Raw genomic sequence first — 21,383 nt, 5'->3', positions numbered from 1 at the left:
GGCGTAACGTATCTCCGATACTAGGGTTGTCCCGATACCGAGAATTTGCGGGAGTACTTGTACTCCCGCAAATACCCCCGATACCTAAATAGAATACTTAGCCAAAACCCCCCCCCCCCCCCCCCCGCCGCAACGAATGCCGCCGCCGACCCCGTCGCATACCGCAACAACGCCGCCGCCGCATGGGTTAAACAGCGTGCGGGGAATATCACAGCTTTCATTTGAATAGCTGTAGTATTTCGCGCCGCGTATAGACACTCCCTCTTGCTCGGGATCTGTCCAATCCCGAGCAAGGGGGAGTGTCTATACGCAGCGCAGCGGGGAATACTACAGCTATTCAAATGAAAGCTGTGATGTTCCCCGCACGCTGTTTAACCCATGCCGCGGCGGTATCTAGGTATGGGGGGACATGGCTGGATATAAGGGGGACATGGCTGGATTTATGGGGGACATGGCTGCATATAGGGGGTATACAAAAACAAATCTCCTGCGCTCTGATATTTTCAGGAAGTACTATGAAGTGGTGCAGTTCAATTAAAAGTTATCATCTAGAGTCTTGCAGCCCTCCTCAGAATCGTGGGAATTCATAAAACTATAAAAGAGAAGAAAAAGAGCGGAGGGCGCACCGACCTCGTGTGATACTGATAAAATGTATTTATTCAAATATTAAAATCAATAGTTATACTCACAAAATTGGAGTTAAAATCAGGCTTTAAAAATGAGTACAGCAGATGTCCAGCATCATCAGTGGAACACGAATAATCGTTTGAACCAATCAGTCAATGTTATAGCTGACGCGTTTCGGGGGCGTACCCCTTTCTTCAGAGCTACTGCAGACCACGTAGCTCTGAAGAAAGGGGTACGCCCCCGAAACGCGTCAGCCCGCCTAATTCAAATGGGGATGTTGAACCCCGCGTTTTTGAAGTTTTTTTTTTTTTGAACGGCGCATGCGCCGTCCATAAAATATCCCAGTGTGCATTGCTCTAAAGTACGCCGCAAGGACGTATTGGATTCGACGTGTACGTAAAAGACATACAGCCCTATTCGCGAACGACTTCCGCAAACGTAAAATGTCAAAACTCAGCGCGGGAACGACGGCCATACTTAACATTAGCTACGCCTCATATAGCAGGGGTAACTATACGCTGAAAAAAAGCCTAACGTAAACGATGTAAATTGCGCCGGCCGAACGTACGTTTCTGAATCGCTGTATCTACCTAATTAGCATATTCCTCGCGTAAACATACAGAAGAGCCACCTAGCGTGAACATGCAGCCTAAGATACGACGGTGTAAGACACTTACACCTGTCGGATCTTAGGGAAATCTATGCGTAACTGATTCTCTGAATCAGGCGCATAGCTACGACCGACCGCACTCAGAGATACGACGTTGTATCTTGTATCTGGCCCGGTGTGTCCCTGACAAAATATATTGTTTTATTTTATGTGAAATGTTGATTTAACAGCTACTGTATAACCCAATGCATAGTGTTATTGTGTATCTAATATACCATAACCACCACACTATAACAGTTTCCCAAGCTGTGGTGTTTGTTCCACTGATGATTATTCAGTATTAGTATTGAGGACCTCCGAGGAGGGGAAAGGAGTGACACTCCCCCTTGTAGTCCTGCGATACCACCACTTGTTCCTAATCATTTGAGATGCAAGCTATCCAAGTGTCCGCAAAAGTTAAAGGGTCACTAAAGGAAAAAAATTTTTTGCTGAAATGACTGTTTACAGGGTATAGAGACCTAAAAGTTAACTGATTCCTTTTAAAAATAGATAAAAGCCAATCATAATGTGCCTGCAGTTCAGTTTCGTTTTTGCTGTTGTTTCCTGGTTCTCTGATGTACAGAGCCAAAGAGCCAATAGAGGGCAGTGATACTTTGTAAAACAAAACTGGATTGGTGCTGAGGAGTTTTAGACACACAGTAATCACACCTCCTTGATTAGTCACCAGAGAGAAATCTCCCAGTACTGTGGTGATCAGGAAACAGACAACCAGGAAGTATCCAGAACAGAGAGGAATTACAGCAACAAAGCAAAAACGAACAATGAGGACATGAAGCCAGGACTGCAGTAACTAGCTAAAAAAAAATTCCTTTAGTGACCCTTTAATCACCCCACACCCACACTAGGGGCGCATCTTTAAACAGGAGGCAGGCCATACACGGTGCAAATTTCAAAAACCACGGGTTGCAGGAAATAAATTTGCATGATTTCCCTATCAACACAGACAGTGCTGACAGGGGAATCACTCCTGCCGAGCAATTGTCTTCTCCCGGCAGCCGCCAGTGATATTCGCATGAGAATCCGGCAGGCTGGTTGTACCCAAGTTGATCAATAAACTTGGTATATTCAGCCTGCCCATTAACAGTTCAAATCTTGGCCGGTTCCTGCTTAACCGTGGAAACTTCAAAAAGATGGACAGCCGCACTCCAAGAACTCTTGAGTTGTCTTTATTGTAAAATAAATTATAAAATGCACTACAAACAGCAGCAAAAAATTAGGAAAACAGCCAACGCGTTTCTGACTGGATCAGTGCTTAGTCATGACTCCCTCTTTTTGAAGTTTCCATTATTTGCCTTGCCGGCACTCTTGGTTTCCTGAGAGGTTCTTGATTGCTCAGCATATCCACCTGGAGCGGTGACTCCCTTTCCCTGCTTAACCGTCCGAGATTCAAACCGTGTAGTGCTGCTTTAAGAGTTTGGCAGACTTTGAATGCCAAGACCTGCATGTAGACTAACTTAATGTGGTTGTCAAAGTGGAAGCCCAAAAAGGGCCAATGCTCTTGCATCTTCAGAATGATGTTAAGAGTTCTTCCAAAGAATCACTGTGCCTCGAAGGAATGCAGATCAAATTACTTATAACCCACAAAAATTATATATATTTTTTAGCAGAGACCCCTAGAGAATAAAATGGCAATCATTGCAATATTTTATGTCACATGGTATTTGCGCAGTGGTCTTTCTTTGGGGGAAAATACACTTTCATGAAAAAAAAAGAAACAGTAAAGTTAGTCCAATTTCTCTTTTATAATGTGAAAGAGAATGTTACGCCGAGTAAATAGATACCCAACATGTCATGGAATGGCGATAAACTACGGTGCCTAAAAATCGCCAAAGGCGAAGCTTTAAAAAGTTACAGAGGAGGTCTTTTGCTAGAATTATGGCTTTTTCTCTCATGCTGACGATCGGGATGATACCTCACGTGTGATTTGAACGTTCACATTTGCTGTGCGAGCATGTGTGGACGGGGGGGGCGCTTTAAAAATGTTACTTTATTTTTTTACATTTATCCTTAAAAAAAAAAAAAATTCTGATTACATTCCTTGTGACAGCAATAGGTGGTGACAGGTACTCTTTATGGAGGGATCGGGGGTTTGAAGGTTAAAAAAAAAAAAAAAAAACATTTGTTATTTTCGATATTAATCGCTTGCCAACCAACTGCCATCTATGCAGTTTTACGGCAGCAGGTCGGCTCTGCTGGGCGAGATCATGTAATATTACGTCATCTCGCCGAGCAGCCCCTGACGTCAACTCGCATGCCCGGCTGGCGCGATCACCCGTTACAGAACAAGAACACACAGCTCCCGGTCCTGTCAGGGGGAGAAATGCCTGTTCATACAATGTATGAACAGCGATCAGTCATTTCCCCAAGTCAGTCCACCCCCCCTTTCAGTTAGAACACACCCATGGAACACTTAATCAATGCATTTTTATAGCACCGATTGCTATAAAAATGCCAATGGTCCCAAAAATGTGTCAGATCAGAGAATTACAGCAACTTGAGAGCAAAAGTTAACAACGAGGACATGGAAACAGCACTGCATTAAGGTAAAGGAAGCTATTAAGAAGAAAAAAAAATTGCCTTTACAAAAATTTTAAACACTTGTTGCAGATTGCAACTACAGTTGAACACTTTCTTTGAACCGTTTTTTGTTTTTGTCCAAACGCATCCTGAATTTTTGGTTTGCCCAGAATTTGTGCACCATCACCATTTATGAATTGATAAAGCAAACACATTTGTTGGCGTTTAATACCACTTTAAAAGTTATCATGGTAGGCAAAAGTAAACTGTATTAAGCCAGCAAAAGGAAAACCATGCTGGCCTCCACTGCAGATATAACAAGGTTACCCGCCTGGCCTCCTTGCCGATTCAATGACTTAATACTTACAGCTCTGCTGTATGCCCATTTCAGATAATGAAGACTATAGGCACCAAAGTGTATAAAAGCTTCCCACTTCCAAAAACAGGACTGTATGCATTTTTATGCAAGCCGCCATGTTAAGACATGCCTGTTTTTGCACATTACTTGCTCACCTGTGTAGAAATTGTTACTTCTTCCTGCATGAATCCAGTCTTAAAAATATTGGGTGGTTTCAGATAACTACTGGATTACAGCCAGAATGTTGAGACATCACTGCACCTGGCACATGAGCTACTCTCCCATTTTACACAAGAAAATCTGATTGGAGATGCACTTCAAGAAACTGGAAACTGCAGTCTTTACAAACATCTCCTTTATTAGCTTTAATAAAAAAAAAGTTTTAGCATAGCAGCATGCAAAAAACAGGCTATTCATTTAAGGACCTATTGACCAAACTCAGATACCGATAAATTAGCCACCAATTTCTTTGAATGCGTTTCAGAAGTATGGTCCCACCCAGCTGCTCTGCCTACAGTAGAGTTGTAATGTGCCCATTTAAACTAACTAGCCTTGCACATTTATATCAGGCAGACAATGTGCAAGGTTGTACACAGTTTAGTACAACATATGTACTTTCCTTAGAAAAAATTAGCAGACCAAAAACATCTGCTAAAGTTAATTCCGGTTTGTCAAAAAGCCATAAAAACCTGTGTTCAAAATTATCCACAGAAGACCTACATCTTGCCATATAATTTGGCATCTGTCCTCAAAAGGGCTCAGCAACTACTGTATACACGATCTAGGAGAAACTGCATTTAAAGCGGAGGTTCACCCCAAAAACGTCTATATACCATTACATCCAGCATACTTCCGACATCTACAGTATGCTTTTTTTGCCGTACATACCGTTTTATCGTTTTTTTTCCCCCCCCAGCTTCTGGCTCCCGCGGGAGTTCCTATTAAAGTTAGATGATTGACGTCTGGTGAAAAATTTCCCCTGGCGCATAAGGCGCGTCACCAGTTTTCCGTAAGTAGCGGAACTGTGAGTCGGCTCTATATGGCGCCTGTGCAGTCAGCTCTACACGGCGGGCGCAGGCGTCGTATAGAGCCGACTCGCAGGTTGGCTACTTACGGAAAACTGGTGACGCGCATTGTGCGCCAGGGGAAGTTTTTCACCAGACGTCAATCATCTAACCTCTGAATAGGAACGCCCACTCCCGCAGGAAAAAAGTATAAAACGGTATGTACGGCCAAAAAAAAAAAAAAAAATGCATACTGTAGATGTCAGAAGTATGCTGGATGTAAATGGTATATAGATGTTTTAGGGTGAACTTACGCTTTAAGTGATTGATATTATACACAATATCAAATAAATTCAGTCAGGGCTGACCATTTTCTGAGGGTAATGTGACATTCACTGACCTAGTTCATCTATATTTATTAAAGCAGGACTGACAGAATTTGTGTACAACTGGGTTGTATCCTACCGCCCAGAAAGTTAGGTTTTTTACTAGTCCGATATTATACCCTAAACATTTTCTGCATGAAACAGAAAAACCCTATAAGAGCAACACACAATACAGAATCCAAGTATATAAACTATGGCTGGCACCGTTTTAGGCCTCCTTGTCAGTGGAAGCACATGTTCCCTTGTTTCAAAAACATCCAAAGCCACTTACCTCCCAACCCTTACATGTATGTAGTCTACACTCGTGTATGCATGTTTAGAGTACAGTTATACATAATGACCACTACAGGACACCTTGTACAATTTTATTAGTGTCAAAAATATAGCAGAGAAACGTAAATAAAGATTTCACAAACAGAACAGATAAAGGGCAGGAAGCAGGACACTCAGTCATGGGACTCCCCCATTGTGTGTTTGTCAAAGAGGTATTCAGCCATGCCATTTTGTGGGGCTCCCATCTTGCGCAGGTTGGTCACATGATCACCAAGCTCCTTTATGGATTTCACTTGTTCGTCCAAGTAATGGGTTTCCAAGAAGTCACAAAGCTGCAGGGCAGAAAAACATGTTTAAACATTAACGATACTTGAGCAGAACTGAAAAGGGAGAAGTTTTATTTTAACAGTGGACTCCCTGAAGCTCTCCTTAAAGTGCCATGAGCTTACTTCCTACCTAAATGCAAAAAAGATTGCCATTTACAGTGCCTACTACAAGCACAATGTAGCAAACACGAAAGCCAACAGTTCCAGCTCCTGGGCTTAGTACTAAAACCCCCAGCCAATACTGACAGCCAGCAGTTCTGGCCTTCACACTAGCCAAGACCTGCCAGAGAGTCTGACATTAACACATCCGGAAATTGTGTGGTTCAATCACTGCTGGTGAAGGCAATGGCATGCAATCTACCTTTCTGGCTATAAAAGTGCTGTTCGGAAGATTAGCCCTTACTACAAGCCTACCAAGAACCTTCCCAGCCTTTCTAATTCACCATGTCAAGTGACCACAGCAGAAGGACAAGTAAAACCAATACTGAATGTTGCAATTTATTGGAAATTCGTTTTTTGCCTTAGTATGGGAAAACCCACACCAATCATTCATACCCACATTAGGTGGACGCAGCAAAAATCCAATGCTGCATCTGACCCCTGCCAGCTCCAAGACAGAACCGAGTGATCAAACGCCAATGATCGCTCAGCTCTGTCTGCAGAGAGCTGGTGATTGTCACCAACTGGCTCACTGGGCTGTGCAGGGGCAAAAACATCTGTCTCAGGCACAAAGACTCACTGAGGTCGAGCCAGCTGCTGGTTCAGGCATCGGTGGATCCCGACCATAAAAAGAAAATTCAGAGCCTGGACTGGCTGTGTGATGTCAGCTGAAAACAGATAACAGAACGAACTGCACTCCTGTGATCCCTGGAAAAGTAGGGCCAAAATAGCTTTGGCTATATGTCTTGAACAGGTTTGTCATAATTGGCATATAGTTAAATTTGCAATGAGTCAGAAATGTCTACATTTAACATGAATGTGTACTCACATGAGGGTCGTTGCGTTCTGTAGCCAATTTGTGCACATCCAAAAGGGACTGGTTGACACTTTTCTCCAGCTGCAGAGCACATTCAAGAGCCTCCAAACCACTGCCCCACTCATCGCGGTCCGGCTTCTACAATTCAGAAATAAAGACCCTTTTTTAGAAAACATTGGTTTAAGCCACTCGTGTCTGAAATTAATAACAGCTACAACCATAAACTCAAAGGTCTAAAGAATTCCACAGATTCAGGTAAAGCGTCACATCCATCTGAGCAGTTTATTACATAGATTAACTTCTACGTGTTCAGAGTTTCCATAACGTATGAAAACTGACACGCATCTTCAATCTTGACCTGCTCCAACATGTCTGGAAAGCAGCTAGCATGTCTTGTAATGGCATGTGTACAAAGTTTATAGAAGAATTTAATATCCATCTATCTATACACATACATATACACTGGATTAGCTTCACAGCTGCTTCAAAAAAGGCATACACATCTAGGAAGCATGCAATGCATGCCACAGGCAACAAACACCCCAAAGTCATCCGTTTTATAGGAACAGAAACTATATCACTTTATTCCTGAAAGCCCTGCAGTACATGTTTTGACATTTTATCCAAAAAGGAGTTTAAAGGCCAAATCCACCCAAGACGACATTTCATTACTGCATGCACAGCACATACTGGCTGTTGCACTGACAATACACATACCAGGTAAAACCCACTGCATGCCATAGGCAACAAAAGATTATAAAAAAAAAAAAAAAAAAAAAAAAAAGAAGAAGAAGAATTATATTGTTGCCAATGGGACAGCTACATCTAATCTGAATTTCTTGCATAGATGTTTAGATTTAGAAAGAATTTGTAAACCCTTTGTTTTTTTAAATGTGTTATACTTGCCTGCTGTGCAATTTTTGCACATAACAGCCCCGATTCTCCTCTCCTCAGGTCCCCCCATGGCTCTGCTGGTAAAAAGCCTTCAGCCTTTTAGACCCACTCCATATTTAAATAGATATGGTCTGCGAATCTATGCCATTGGTGACCATGAATGTACCAAAATGCCCCTTAAGCCCTGTACACAGGCAGAATGTCAGGAGACATTTGCTGGTACAAAAAATAAATACCAGCTGACATTCTGCTGTGTATATTTGTCTGTCCATGCATTCTGGAAAACCAGCAGCCAAAGTCAGAGCTTTTATTGGAGTGCTATGAAGAGTGGCCCTGTCATAACACAACAGCTCAGCAGGGGAGATTGCTGGACTAACCTTGCATGGTTAGTACAATGGCTCTTGACTGGCAAATAAACTAGTGTGCACCAGGCTTTTGAGCAAAAATCATAAAACCAAATTAATCTACAAGAAAAAAAAAAAAAAAATCAGTGCAATTCAAAAGCAACAGCCAGCATTGTTCCATCAATGCGATGGTTGGTCTCCCACACCCTGCAAAATGTAAACTTGTTTTTGGATGAGACAAAAAGCCCCGAAGTGTAAAGCTTCCCATATCCACTGGGAAGAGTGCCTGCCATAACCTGTTACTTGGATAGATCACAGAATGCAATTATACACAATATCGGTTTAAGTGTTTTTGTACACCCGCCTATACTTAAACCAATTACTTTAGCTGCAGTTAGGCCTCTTGTACACTAAACTTATTTGAGCATCTACTTTTCAGACCTTGTATGCATTTGCACACGTGTCATTTAATTTGACAGCAGCGGGAGCCATTGGCTGCACTGCCATCAATCCATCCAATAAAGCCAAGAACCCCAGACAGGAAGAGCATGTCTGCTGTGGGACTTACAGGGCCCAGGTGAGTAAAAACGTGGGGGCTGGTCACTGTCAGAAGTTCTCACCTTAATGCATAGGATGCATTAAGGTGGAAAAAAAAAAAAAAAAAAAAAACTGTACTGAGCTTTTTCATGTTGCAATGTGTAAGAGGCCTTACAATTTGTACTTTTCCTTAAAGTCACATCAACTACACTTCAATTGCAACATCAGTGTCCTGGAGCCAAAATAGTCAGAAGCACAAGTTAGATTAGTATAAATCTAGCCTGCTTGTTATCACTGGTATGACAAACAGCCAATATCTAGACCAGCGTTTCTCAACTAAGGCGCTCCAACAGGTCAAGTTTTCAGGATTTCCCTCACATGAAACAGCTGTGGTAATTACTAGAGGCAGTAAAACTGATCAAAATGGAAAACAGAACCTGTTGGGGCACCTTGAGGACTGGAGTTGAGAAACACTGGTCTAGACAAAGCACCCGTGTTGAGCAACATTGCACTTTAATTAAATCAGTGGTGCAGACTAAAAATGTTTTGCTCAGTCATGTAGATTTTTGTACCCAAAGGCCACAATTCAGGCTTACAGGTAGTATTTAGCAAGACGTTTGCTCATTTGTTGCATAATGTATACTGCAACCTTTGATTACACAGTAAACTCAAGTTAGAGATTGTTGAATGGGAAAGCATATTTACATGCCGACAATAAAATTACTAGCCTACAGTCCTGTTTAGAGCTTTTGCAAAAAAATTAAAATGTATACCCCGTGTAGATTTAGTGGTTCTTCAAAGCCTCCATAGAAGTCTATGGCAAAGCTCGCTCAACACCCCACACAAAAGCAGGTGTAAACAAGACTGCACACTAACCATTTTATTTAGAGACCGGATCTTTGACAGGGCAACGACCTGACAGTAGTATTAAAATGACTTTTATAGGATCAAATCTCATCCTACTAAAGTCATTTAATACTACACTCAGGTCAGTGCCAGTAAAATATTAGAAACAAAATTCACTTTTTTTCTCTTTTTTGGGCACACCTTTTCAATAGGACTAGTTTTGCCTGCAGGCTCCCTGCAACTGATGCATTTGCAATCAACTTACCATGCTTTACTCTGCACATTTTATGAGAGCCATCTTGTTAGAGAACAGACTTTACTTCCCCACATCAGCAAGCAGTCAGCACCCATGAAATTAAACCAAATACAATACTAGCAGTTAGGACAGCATTGCCTTGATCTCACACTGCAGTATTCACATCTGTCCCAAGCTGTGTGCCGACAACCTCTAGAAGCAGCTGGACAGTCGATGCCGAAATCTGACAGATGTAGGAGCACAGCTTGGACCACAGTGTGTTTGTGGCCACAACCTGTCAAGTCTTGATATGTGCAGCTGCTGCATCCACTTGTATTGGTTGCCTGCAAGCGGCTCAGAACAGATGCAATGTGAAATACATTTAAGGCTAGGTTCACAATGCTGCAAATTCTTTTGCAAATTTGAGCCGTTGCGATCGGTCAAATTCGCAAGTCATTAAAATAAACATAATTTTCCATTAGTTCCGTTCACACCAATGCGTTGCGAATATAAGCTGCGGGGAAAAAAGGGTCCTGTGCGAGTTTGATCCATGTGCGATGCAAATTCAGCTCTATAGACTGGCATTCCCTGAAATTGCGGCAAAAATGCAGCTGCGAAATCATGGGAAAATCTGGGTTTTACCGCAATTTTGAATTCGCAGCAGTGTGAACCTAGCCTAAAGGTCAATCTTCAGGGTACCACTTGAGAATTTAACATTTTTGTATATTGCCTAACCCAGCAATCTTAACTCTGAGTTCAGGTCTGCTATGAATGGATTGGTTGTAATCCAGAAACTGTAGTGTGGTTAGAAAGACCTTTGCTTGCCTGCAGACAAGCTTTTTAAAAGACTTCTCACCTTCACATCCTGCAAAAATATCCTTCCTCCACGCTGGTTCTGCATCTTCATAAGTTTCTCTGCATGCTCACGTTCTTCATGGGATTGGTGCAGAAAATATTTTGCAAAGTTCCTTAATGCCACATCGTCACGATCAAAGTAATAAGACTGGAGGAAACAGACAAATAGAATAAATGAGTCATACATATCAAAGTCTACCACACAGACAAAGGTAGTGTATACGTGCACCAATTATACATCTAAAACTGGCCATATAAAAAGGATTAAAATTCAGCAGGGATCAGTGTGGCTGTCCCTGTATATACTGCTGCCAAATGGGCAAGCTGGAAAATTGTCAGCAGCTGCAGATCAGTATTGACAGCAGTGAGCCTCTGTCAGACTATGTGACAACATGGATGGTGACACCATCCCTCCATTACATTTGTGTTCCCTCTGGATAAAAAATAAATAAGTGTACAGCCAGTGTAAACCAGCAATAGCATTCAAGGACCCCAGGAGACCTGAAACCTGCACCAATCCATACAGTGACCACAATAGACAGTCGACCACCAGCCTACCTCATACCTTTTTAAGAGAAAAAGAAAAGGGGGTCACATTATGGGGCCACTGTCTTGAGATTGTGGCCACCCCCCTCTCATTTTTGGTAAAGAGGCCCATTTATGGTTAATTAGTAAGATGGTATGTGGGAATAGGTTGGGAGGTGCCTGCCCCCTTTAAGGGAATGGAATAGTGCCGGGCAGGAATAGCCAATGGGGATTAGGAAAAATCCAGAAGTGCTGCGAGGGGCTATATAAGGGCCAGCAGGTGCAGGGGTACTTGCTCTTGCCCGGCGGTCAGCAAGGAGAATTTTGAGCGCCCTCCCCAGTCGCAGTCACCCTGGAGTTCAGGGGGGGACTGTATTTATATTTAAAGTTGAGTTACTGCTCGAGTTCTGACAACTGAGCACGTAGAATATGTTTGTTGGAATGTTTATCAATTTTTTTTTTTTTTTTTAATTAAACAATGCCAAGAATTACACAAGTGTGCAAGTTGATATAATTCCAGAGAACCACAAAAACTGGCAACGCGTAGTGTGTACTCCTCTATTCAAACTGCTCAAGCTACAGAGTCTGCCTGTCAGAAAGCGCGAGGAGGTTTCTATAGCATCTTAGTGCAAACCATAAGGCAATAGAATGCAGTTTACGGTCTATCAATAGATGCAAATTACGGTCTGTTTATCAATTTTGAGTAATAAAGTTTATGAAATTGATAATCTGCGAAAAAACAAGGTGTCGGGGCCAAGTTTTTGCCAAATAAGAAGTGTTCTGGTATTTATTCAGTTATTTGTATCTGGGAAGGTTGTTCTTGGAGGGTTCGGCCTGCAATCTCAAGGTTACCAAGTATTAGGGCTCTTTCACACGTTAGATCAGTTTTTTTTTCATCAGTTGATCCGTATTGCCGTCAGTTTTTTTTTTTTTTTTTGGGGGGGCTTTTTACATATTTTGATGAAAAAACGGATGTTAGCGGATCGGATGGTAAACGGATCATCCGCTAACGTCCGTTTTTCGTCCTTTCCGTTTTGACGGAAGAATAGGGTTTTCTTCCGTCCAAAAAAAAACGGAACTTAACGCAGACGGATGCCAACGGACGTTAACCCATAGGGAAGCATTTCGGTCCGTTAACGGACGTCCAAAAAACAGACGAACGGAACGGACGTGTGAAAGAGCCCTTATGTCTTTAGGCCCTTTTCAACCAAGCACTTTCAGGGAAATTATATTTGGCCATAACAGAAGATAAGCCTCAATTCTCAGCACAGTATATTTTTGACATGATAGGATGACCAAGCATGCTTGTTATGCACACCCCTTTTTCAAAGCCTGGTAATTGCAGGAGGCATTCTCAATAGCGCCATACCTGGAAATTCAGGTATTTAAAGCAGGACTCGACAAATCCTGGGCGCCATGGCGACTAGAAATAGGGTCCTTGAAGGGGGGGGGGGGGGTTTTGTGAGCTGGAGCCATCTGGTGGTGGCCGTTGGTATTACAAGTTAAGCATTACAGTTAAACAGCAATTCTAATGTAATTGTTCACTATTTTCACTGCCATCTTCTTCCCTCTAATTAGAACCCCCAAACATTATATATATTTTTTATCCTAACACCCTAGAGCAGGGATATGCAATTAGCGGACCTCCAGCTGTTGCCAAACTACAAGTCCCATGAGGCATAGCGAGACTCTGACAGCATCAAGCATGACACCCATAGGCAGAGGCATGATGGGACTTGTAGTTTGGCAACATCTGGAGGTCCGCTAATTGCATATCCCTGCCCTAGAGAATAAAATGGCGATCGTTGCAATACTTTCTGACACGCCGTATTTGCGCAGCGGTCTTGCAAGCGCACTTTTTTTGGGAAAAAAAAAATTACACTTTTTTTAAATAAAAAAACAGTAAAGTTATCCCCATTTTTTTTTATATTATGAAAGATAATGTTACGCCGAGTAAATTGATACCCAACATGTCACGCTTCAAAATTATGTCCGCTTGTGGAATGGCGACAAACTTTTACCCTTTAAAATCTCCATAGGTGACGTTTAAAAAAACTCTACAGGTTGCATGTTTTGTTACAAAGGAGGTCTAGGGATAGAATTATTGCTCTCGCTCTACCAATCGCGGCGATACCTCACATGTGTGGTTTGAACACCGTTTACATATGCGGTCGCTGCTTACGTATGTGTTCGCTTCTGCACGCAAGCTCGTCGGGACAGGACACGTTTTCTGGCTCCTAACTTTTTTAGCTGCCTCCTAGATTCCAAGCAAATTTGTCAACCCCTGAAAATTTTAAAGGATTTAATTGGCTACCCAAGCACAGTAGCCTGCTGTGCAGTTCCAAGCATTACTTTGATCTGTACTAATGTACATTAATAGTGGTGGAATCAAAAATAATCATACTGAGGAATCAATGGCTGCAGCACTGAATCCCGCTGCAGCTGTCCCCTGCCGCTCCCAAGACTGAGAACTGAGTGATCAAACACTGATTGCTCAGCCTTCAGAGAGCAGGTGACTCAGTTGCTGGCTCTGTGCTTTGCCCCACGAATACTCGCTGGGCTGTGGGAGCAACCAAGCCTCAGCAGCTCAATAAAAAGGCTGAGCAGGCCAAGTCCAGGTGGATCCCGATCATATGGTCAGGGTGTTCTCATAGCCTGCATCAGCCAACAGGAGACGTTTGACTAAAGACTTTGGCCATAGTTTAAAATCTATGATGCAGGAATGGGCCCAGACTTCATACTGCTTCAATCACAATATAGCAACAAATGATTAACGGCCAAGATGGATTTTGACAGCCTTCTGTAGAATTAAGGCCCAATACACATTGAATGTGTGGACTCAGTGCATCTGGGCTTTGGCATTTAGCTGCAGGGGAGGACGCAGGTGCCCCATTGTGATGGATCTGGATACATTTTCTATTTTGAATTCTTTTATTAGAACCACTAAAATGTTTCATCTTTTATATTGTTTCTATATATAAAAACTATGTATCACAATAAGCGTCTTATTATCCTTACATGAAGATTTGTTGACATCCACTGCAGCTAGCAGTATAAATGTTTACAATACCATGTTGTACCCAGGGACAAATGCCCCAGAACAGACATGATTCACACTGACCTAAAGGTTGTTACTGCTAGGTGCATTGTCCAGCAGCCGTCAGTCTCAGTTTGACAGGCTCCCCATGCCAGCCACATGCCAGAGCCCCACGCACATGGCTAAACACCCAGTGTGATTAGGGCTTGCAAGGGGGTCTTGCTGGAAAATACAGATGACTTATGGTCTGACCCAGCAATCACTTCAGGTCTATGCCATCTTTGACAATATGTTAGGCATACCAGTCAATGCAAGGGACATTCTAATACATGAACTGGAAACCTTTGATCAGAAATTAAAGCTTGTTTGCCGTTCCTATGCATGACTTGCGCTCCCAAGCAGTTTTGGGTACAATTTGTCTTACACTTAAACCCCAATTTTTCGTTTTAGGTGGACCCAAGTCACTGCAGGGGTTCTTAAAGCGATTGTAAAGTCTTGTTTTTTTCCTATAAATGCAACAAACATGTTACTTACCTGTTTCAGTGCTTTTGCAAAGAGCAGCCCAGATCCTCCTTCTCAGGTCCCTCCTGTTCAGTGCCACCACTACTATGGGGGCACCAGAGCCAAGTCATAGCTCCCTGTGTCCATTCAGACATTGAGCCCAGCCCCCTCTCCCTTGATCGGCTGACAGCAGTGGGAGCCAATGGCGTCTCAGCCAATCAGGAAGGAGAATTTCAGATGGCTGAGACACTTGTGGACTTTGCCGACAAGAGGGACCTCCGGCAAGTGTTAGGGGGGGCTGATGCACAGGTATTTTATCGCAGCAAGCTAATAAACCTCCTGTCACAACCCCCTTTAAATACCAAGGAAAGATGTCAGCTGTCACTTTAGTTGACACCAGATATCTGTACATTCAAATCTTGTATGAAGATGGCACCATTTAGTTGTGCAATGTTTTAGGGCATGTGTGCCAAATATATTGCAGAACTACACGTCACATGGAGACATTGCAAGCAGCTGACAGTTACAAGCATGAATCTCAAAGGCAGAGGCATGATGGGACTTGTAGTTCTGCAACAGTTGGGAGGCCACAGGTTGAGCAGCAATGTTTTAGGGAATTGCATACAAGTGGAAATTCTGGTGGCCCAATTCCTCAATATTCCCAAAATGAGATCAGATGAAGTGAGCACTTGGTGCAAAGCCTTGAGAATTCATGGAAACAAGGCTAAAATGTTTTGCAGTATTACCAATGTGCAATGTCAGATGGCGAGCAGCGTCTATGCATGCAGTCACTGCGTCCAGTCTGACAATAGAACTGCCTGCATGGTGATGCAAGAAACACCTGTGCAGGTAAACAGCTCCCCGTGGATGCAAGCTTCAAAACAGAAGCAGCACACGTCAAAAACAGAATAAAGCGGTCATGTTTAGCACCAAGTTAAACTGCACTGACAGGTACACTCACCACATATAACAAAGTATTCACTGAACTGAAGTATATGCAAATATGCACTCTTGACAGCTGCTCATGTTTCCATTCTAGTAACCCTTTGAGCCCAACATCCTAAAACCAACAGTTAAATTTACCTCAAACTGGAAAGTACGCCAAATCTTTAAACTTGTGTAAATATTTCTAATATAAGACTTTCAGCAAGACCATGCTTATTAGTGCTTGCAAGCATTTGATGCTGCATTATGCCCACCAGAGGGCTCCGCAATGAGCAGACATTGCCATCCATGCATCCCACGTGGCAGCTGGACCCACCCCATCACGTACACAAACCTTCTTAGAGGTCAGAACGTCTTTGTGTCAGAATCTCTGCTGTGAGGCAGCAAGAGCATAATGGAATAAATATTCTAAACTGCTCACTACTACGATCTGTTGTCTTCAGCTGGATAGCCCTTTACCAAACCCAATTCACTACAAAGCAGGCCACTTTTGTATTTAATCTTGTGCACCATGCAGGACAATAAGTTATTGATTTGGCCAAACTTGATACTTATTTGGCAGTGCAGCTTTGAATCTTCAAGCAACAGATGTCCAGATTTTAGAAATTTAGACAAATTAGGTTCAATACTTTATGAAAAAAAAAAAAAAAGGTATTGCCTTCATTTCTAAAAGTGCACTTCCATCTGTGGGCAATAGTGAATGCCCTTTGTCAGCAGTATACAAGTCCCTGTACACCTTGGGTCTTGCGTCACACTGATGTAAACCATTCTGAGGTCTTATGCTGACAGCACCATTACTCATCACTTTCTCTAGGTGTGTGCAAACACCAACATGGAAGCTATAGTTACAAGTAGCTGAAAGTCATAGCAAGTTCATCAAACTGCCTCCTTGAAAAATACATTTACTGTTTTGTGCCGTTTAATAGCCTTATACTGGATGCATTCGATTAGCAAACACCCTTCATCTAATCAGGTTCCTTAGACGTCTGTTTGACTACGATATCAAAACGGCCTTATACTACAACATGCAACTAGGAGATAAGACGTTTACTTTGGGAACAAGGTGCAATGTTTGGCTGTGATCATGGAATCACATATGTACATAACATGCACCCCAGAGAAGGGATCATTGCTGATCATTTTTCTTCAAAGGCAAGAATGTTCAGACGCAGAATCAATGTGGAGGACACTTCATGATTTCCTATAGGGATACAATTACACTGGAAATCCACATCTTTCTAGAAGCTGTAGTTCAATTCTACCAAAGCAAAAAAGCAGGGCAAGCCATAAGCTTAATGTTTGCATCTAGTGAACACTCATGTTTGGCTACTCATACATTACTACCAACCCCCTCGACTAAACCTAGTACACGTTGGGCAGCATCGGCCGATTTAAAATAAACTGGCCGACATTTAGCCTGTGTGTTCTGCAGTTCCGACAGAAGCCAGCCATTCAGCCGGCTTCTGTCGATGAGACATGACCAAAAAAAAAAAAAAAAAGTCTACCGATCATCTCCCGATGAGAGCTCAAACAATTAAATTCAGGGACCTACCCGACTGAATATAAACTAAGGATTGTTGAAGGCCATCTTACTACATACTTGAGGAATCAAAAGAACGTACAATTAGGTGAGGAATCCAAAGATTACTATAAAGGACAGGTGTCATCCTAGGAGCCAGGTTGGTAACCGACAACGCTACTATAGAGGCGTAAAAATAAAAAGCTACATTTTAAGAAACAAGTCTGGCTTCACTAGTACTCAAGGCTCATGCCAAGCAGGAATGGCCGGCTAAAACAAAACTATAGCTACCTTCTCCATCACTTCCCTGGCAGCTGGTGCCATCTACCTCTCAGATTCTCCCACAAAGTGGGCCCTCACAATGCAGAACCTCCTATGCTCCATTTTGCAAAGGCACAGCATCAGGGGACAGATGTGAAGAGGATTGCAGGGCACAGATTCAGGCAAGTATAGGCTCTCCATAGGCAAGAACAGCATTTAATGGAGACGACCCATTGCAATGGTCTGTCGTTTAGAGCTCAGGTCTAGATTAGAAGAATAAGCTGTAATGCTTATTTGCCTTACTCGGCAGACTCCCTACAATCTATGCGGCCGATTTCAAAAAGCCCTTGCAAGTACAATGCAAGACCTGGTCCTGAATCGTATGCATGCAAAAATGACGACCCACCCAAATTAAGCATCAGAGTGCCAGGGGAGCAAGGAACATTCCAATTACAGTCTTCCCCTCTACCACTGAGCTTTGTAGTATGCAAAGCTTTTTGTTGGGGCACACTTCTCTTGTGGGTCACAGGAGTGCACTTGTGACCCAGAGTCAGCTGATTGCCCAATATCAACTGAAGGGGCAGACCCACCCCAGGCTCTGGAAGGATGCACCTGGCTACCTGATTGACAGCTGGCAGCACAGCCAAAATCCTGAGCCAGCTACACTCACCCCTCTCCTGCTTGGCACTCCAGTGAGCACTGAAAGGTACAAAGCTGAGAGCAGTGCCCGCCAGTCACCACTCCCCGCAACCAAGTCATGCAATCACTTTGTTTTCAGCCTTAGGCTGGGTTCACACTGCTGCGAATTCTTTTGCGAATTTGAGCCGTTACCATCGTTCAAATTCGCAAGTCATTAAAACAATATTGTTATCCATTAGTGTCATTCACATCAGTGCGAATCTAAGCTGCGGGGGAAAAAAGGGTCCTGTGCGAGTTTGATCCATGTGTAATGCGAATTCAGCTCTATAGACTGGCATTCCCTGAAATTGCGGCGAATTGGCAGCAGTGTGAACCTAGCCTTAGAGCTGATGTGGGACAGCTACATCACCACAAATGCTGCAGAATGGAGAGGAGTATGCATTTTTACCTCTTCACACATCTGCATCCTTCATGCTGGGCAGCTGCATATTTGCATCCCTGTGTATACCCCTTACTATGCTCCTAGTACATCAGCCATCGGTTTCCAGAAAGCTCATGGTACATACTAGCATTTGGGAGCGTTCCAATCATGTGACAGCCAATCAGAAGTTACATGACCCAAATGCCCGCAGCCACACATTTAGAACCCTTAAATGGCCAGCAGGAAGGGGTTAAGTGAAAGTTAAGGCTACAAGACACTCCATTAAATGCAGCGTCCCCACTGCCCTTCCTGCTGTATACATTTTAGCATAAAAACAAATTGAAATACTGTTCTTACCTCATTTTTTTTATGTGGATGCTGAGGACGCGGTCAGGCGTATTCACAGCTCTACATGCCCGCCAGGAAGCTGACACTGCGCAGCTACACAGATCACGAAATGTCTCACCATCTGTGATTAGCGCTGCGGAGTGTCAGCTTCCTGGCGGGCGCATGGAGCTGAGAACACGCCTGAGCTCATCCTTAAAGGACACCTGACTGCAGAGCTCCATCTCTGTTGCTGTGCATGCTGATGGGAGAGAGCGACAAAACAGTACCTTGGCCAGAGGTCAATCAATAGGGAAGATCAGTGCTCCATTTCCCACCCTGTACATTGCACCGATTGAGATTACAGAGATGGAGCTTTGTAATCAAATGACCAAAAAAAAAAAAAAGTGCATTTCAACTATGGATTATGCTACAGTGCCAGGGAGACATTTGGAAGGTGGATGAAGTAAACCTAAACTTCCACTTAAAGCGGGGGTTCACCCTAAAAAAAAAAAAAAAAAAGTGTTATCTTTATCTACCATACAGCATACTTGCTTCAGCATGCCTTTTTTTTTGCGGTGTACTTACCGTTTAATCGTCCAGTTTCGTTTCAGACTCCGGCGGGGAAAAAGGCGTGAAGAGGGGGAACATGATTGACGTCTGGCTATGGCGCATCACAAAAATAGCTGAAAAAGGATAATATATATATATATATATATATATATATATATATATATATATATATATATATATATATATATATATATATATATATATATATATATATATATATATATATATATATATATATATATATATATATATATATAGCGCGCCTGCGCAGTCAGCTCCTAGTCTGTGCGCAGGCGCCGAGTCCTACTCCGGCTATTTTCAGAACGCGTGACCCGCCATAGCCGGACGTCAATCATGTTCCCCTCTTCATAGGAACACCTACTCCCCGCGGGAGTCTGAAACGAAACTGAAGGATTAAACTAAGTACAGCGCAAAAAAAAAAAAAAAAAAAAAAAAAAGGCATACTGTAGCTGACGCTAGTATGCTGGATGGGATGGTACATAGTTGTTTTTTAGGGTGAACCTCCGCTTTAATCCTTGTAAAGCCCCACAAGGTTTTTTTTAGTCAATAATTCAGCTGCAATTTAACATACTGTCATACTTACCTGCTCTATAGAACAGTATTGCACACAGCAGCCCTGATCCTCCTTATCTGGGGGTCCCCTTTCTCCTCTGCCTCCATACAAAGCCTCTTCCTACAGTGATGGCAAACCTTGGCACCCCAGATGTTTTGGAACTACATTTCCCATGATGCTCATGCACTCTGCGGTGTAGTCGAGCATCATGGGAAATGTAGTTCCAAAACATCTGGGGTGCCAAGGTTCATCATCACTGCTATAGGGGCTCACTCCCAAGCTGGATTGCATTCATCTATAGACACAGACAGCACAGATCTACCCCCACACAGGATTTGATTGGCAACAGCTGGAACCAATAGGAGCCAAGTCCCATGCAGAGAGTGCACTGCTGCAGACGTACACAGTGCTGGGCTGGAATAGGATTCAGGTAAGGGGGATGGTGCAATACAACTGCTTGGACTACAGGGAAGGGAATGCATTAAACATGGCCTTCCTTTTCCAGCCACTTTAATCCCGACCTGCCACGCGCTATAAATAATTGATTTGCGCCATGTGAGTGGAGGCCTCATACACGGCTGCGGTCGCTGCACACACAGCCCCCCACCACACCAAGGGCTGCACTGCAGCTGCTGCGGAACTACAAGTCTCGTAATGTCCCCCCCCTGGGAGAAGCCAGCTATGACACGCCCCTGGCACACGGCCTGGCACACAACAAACTCACCATAGAGAGGTACACGTAGGAGGCGTACAGCTCCAGGTTGACCTGCCGATTGAGGGCGGCCTCGCAGTCCTGGTGGAAATTCTGGCGAACCTGGGAGTTCATGGCGTCCGATGGAGGGGGTTCCGTTCAATCACTGTTGAAGCGCCAACCCAATAATCTTTATAGCGAACGAGCAGTCTGACTCAGCGCTTCTCTGCCTGCCTCTTATATTACAGGATAGTCCCGCCCCCTAGCGCGGCAGCAGCCCGCCCACTGGCGGTGACCTGAATGTGAGGGAGGGAGCGGGCAGCCGCCATGTTTGTCAAGGGGGGGGAAATGTGTTGTCGCGTTGTGTAATAATACCGTAAAACATTTTAGCATTTGACTAAAAAGAAAGATAGGCTTGTTAGCTTAAAGGCAATTTTATTGAAGCTCAGAGTCTTCAGGTTGGTGATACCAGATGATTAAGTCGAATTGTTCTGCCAGTAACAAAGATGAAGTGCCAAGGTTACA

The 21,383-nt window shown here is 43.3% G+C and overlaps 1 protein-coding gene and 1 non-coding gene across 2 annotated transcripts; both read right to left on the bottom strand.

Annotated features, from left to right (window-relative positions):
- Positions 1 to 5,913: 5,913 nt before the first annotated feature.
- FTH1 (ferritin heavy chain 1) lies at positions 5,914 to 21,096 on the bottom strand. Its single transcript, XM_040328412.1, has 4 exons — positions 20,892 to 21,096; positions 10,850 to 10,996; positions 7,150 to 7,275; positions 5,914 to 6,167 (listed from the first exon to the last, which is right to left on the bottom strand). Exons 1-4 carry the CDS (start codon positions 20,991 to 20,993, stop codon positions 6,009 to 6,011), a joined length of 534 nt encoding a protein of 177 aa, XP_040184346.1. The 5' UTR covers positions 20,994 to 21,096; the 3' UTR covers positions 5,914 to 6,008.
- On the bottom strand, positions 11,920 to 12,051 carry LOC120918125. Its single transcript, XR_005744334.1, has one exon. It is a non-coding gene; the product is annotated as a small nucleolar RNA SNORA31 (small nucleolar RNA).
- Positions 21,097 to 21,383: the final 287 nt, after the last annotated feature.

The sequence above is a fragment of the Rana temporaria genome, chromosome 11 (assembly GCF_905171775.1).
Source record: "Rana temporaria chromosome 11, aRanTem1.1, whole genome shotgun sequence".
Taxonomy (NCBI): Eukaryota; Metazoa; Chordata; class Amphibia; order Anura; family Ranidae; genus Rana; species Rana temporaria.
This window is presented reverse-complemented; position numbering and strand designations above follow the sequence as displayed.

Bases quoted from the DNA above. Each gene is read 5' to 3' on its own strand.
- FTH1 (XM_040328412.1), bottom strand. From the start codon at position 20,993: ATGAACTCCCAGGTTCGCCAGAATTTCCACCAGGACTGCGAGGCCGCC. The intron at 10,997-20,891 runs GTGAGTTTGTTG...TGTTTCCTCCAG, and splicing joins CCTACGTGTACCTCTCTATG to TCTTATTACTTTGATCGTGA. The intron at 7,276-10,849 runs GTGAGAAGTCTT...TCTGAATTGTAG, and splicing joins TATTTTTGCAGGATGTGAAG to AAGCCGGACCGCGATGAGTG.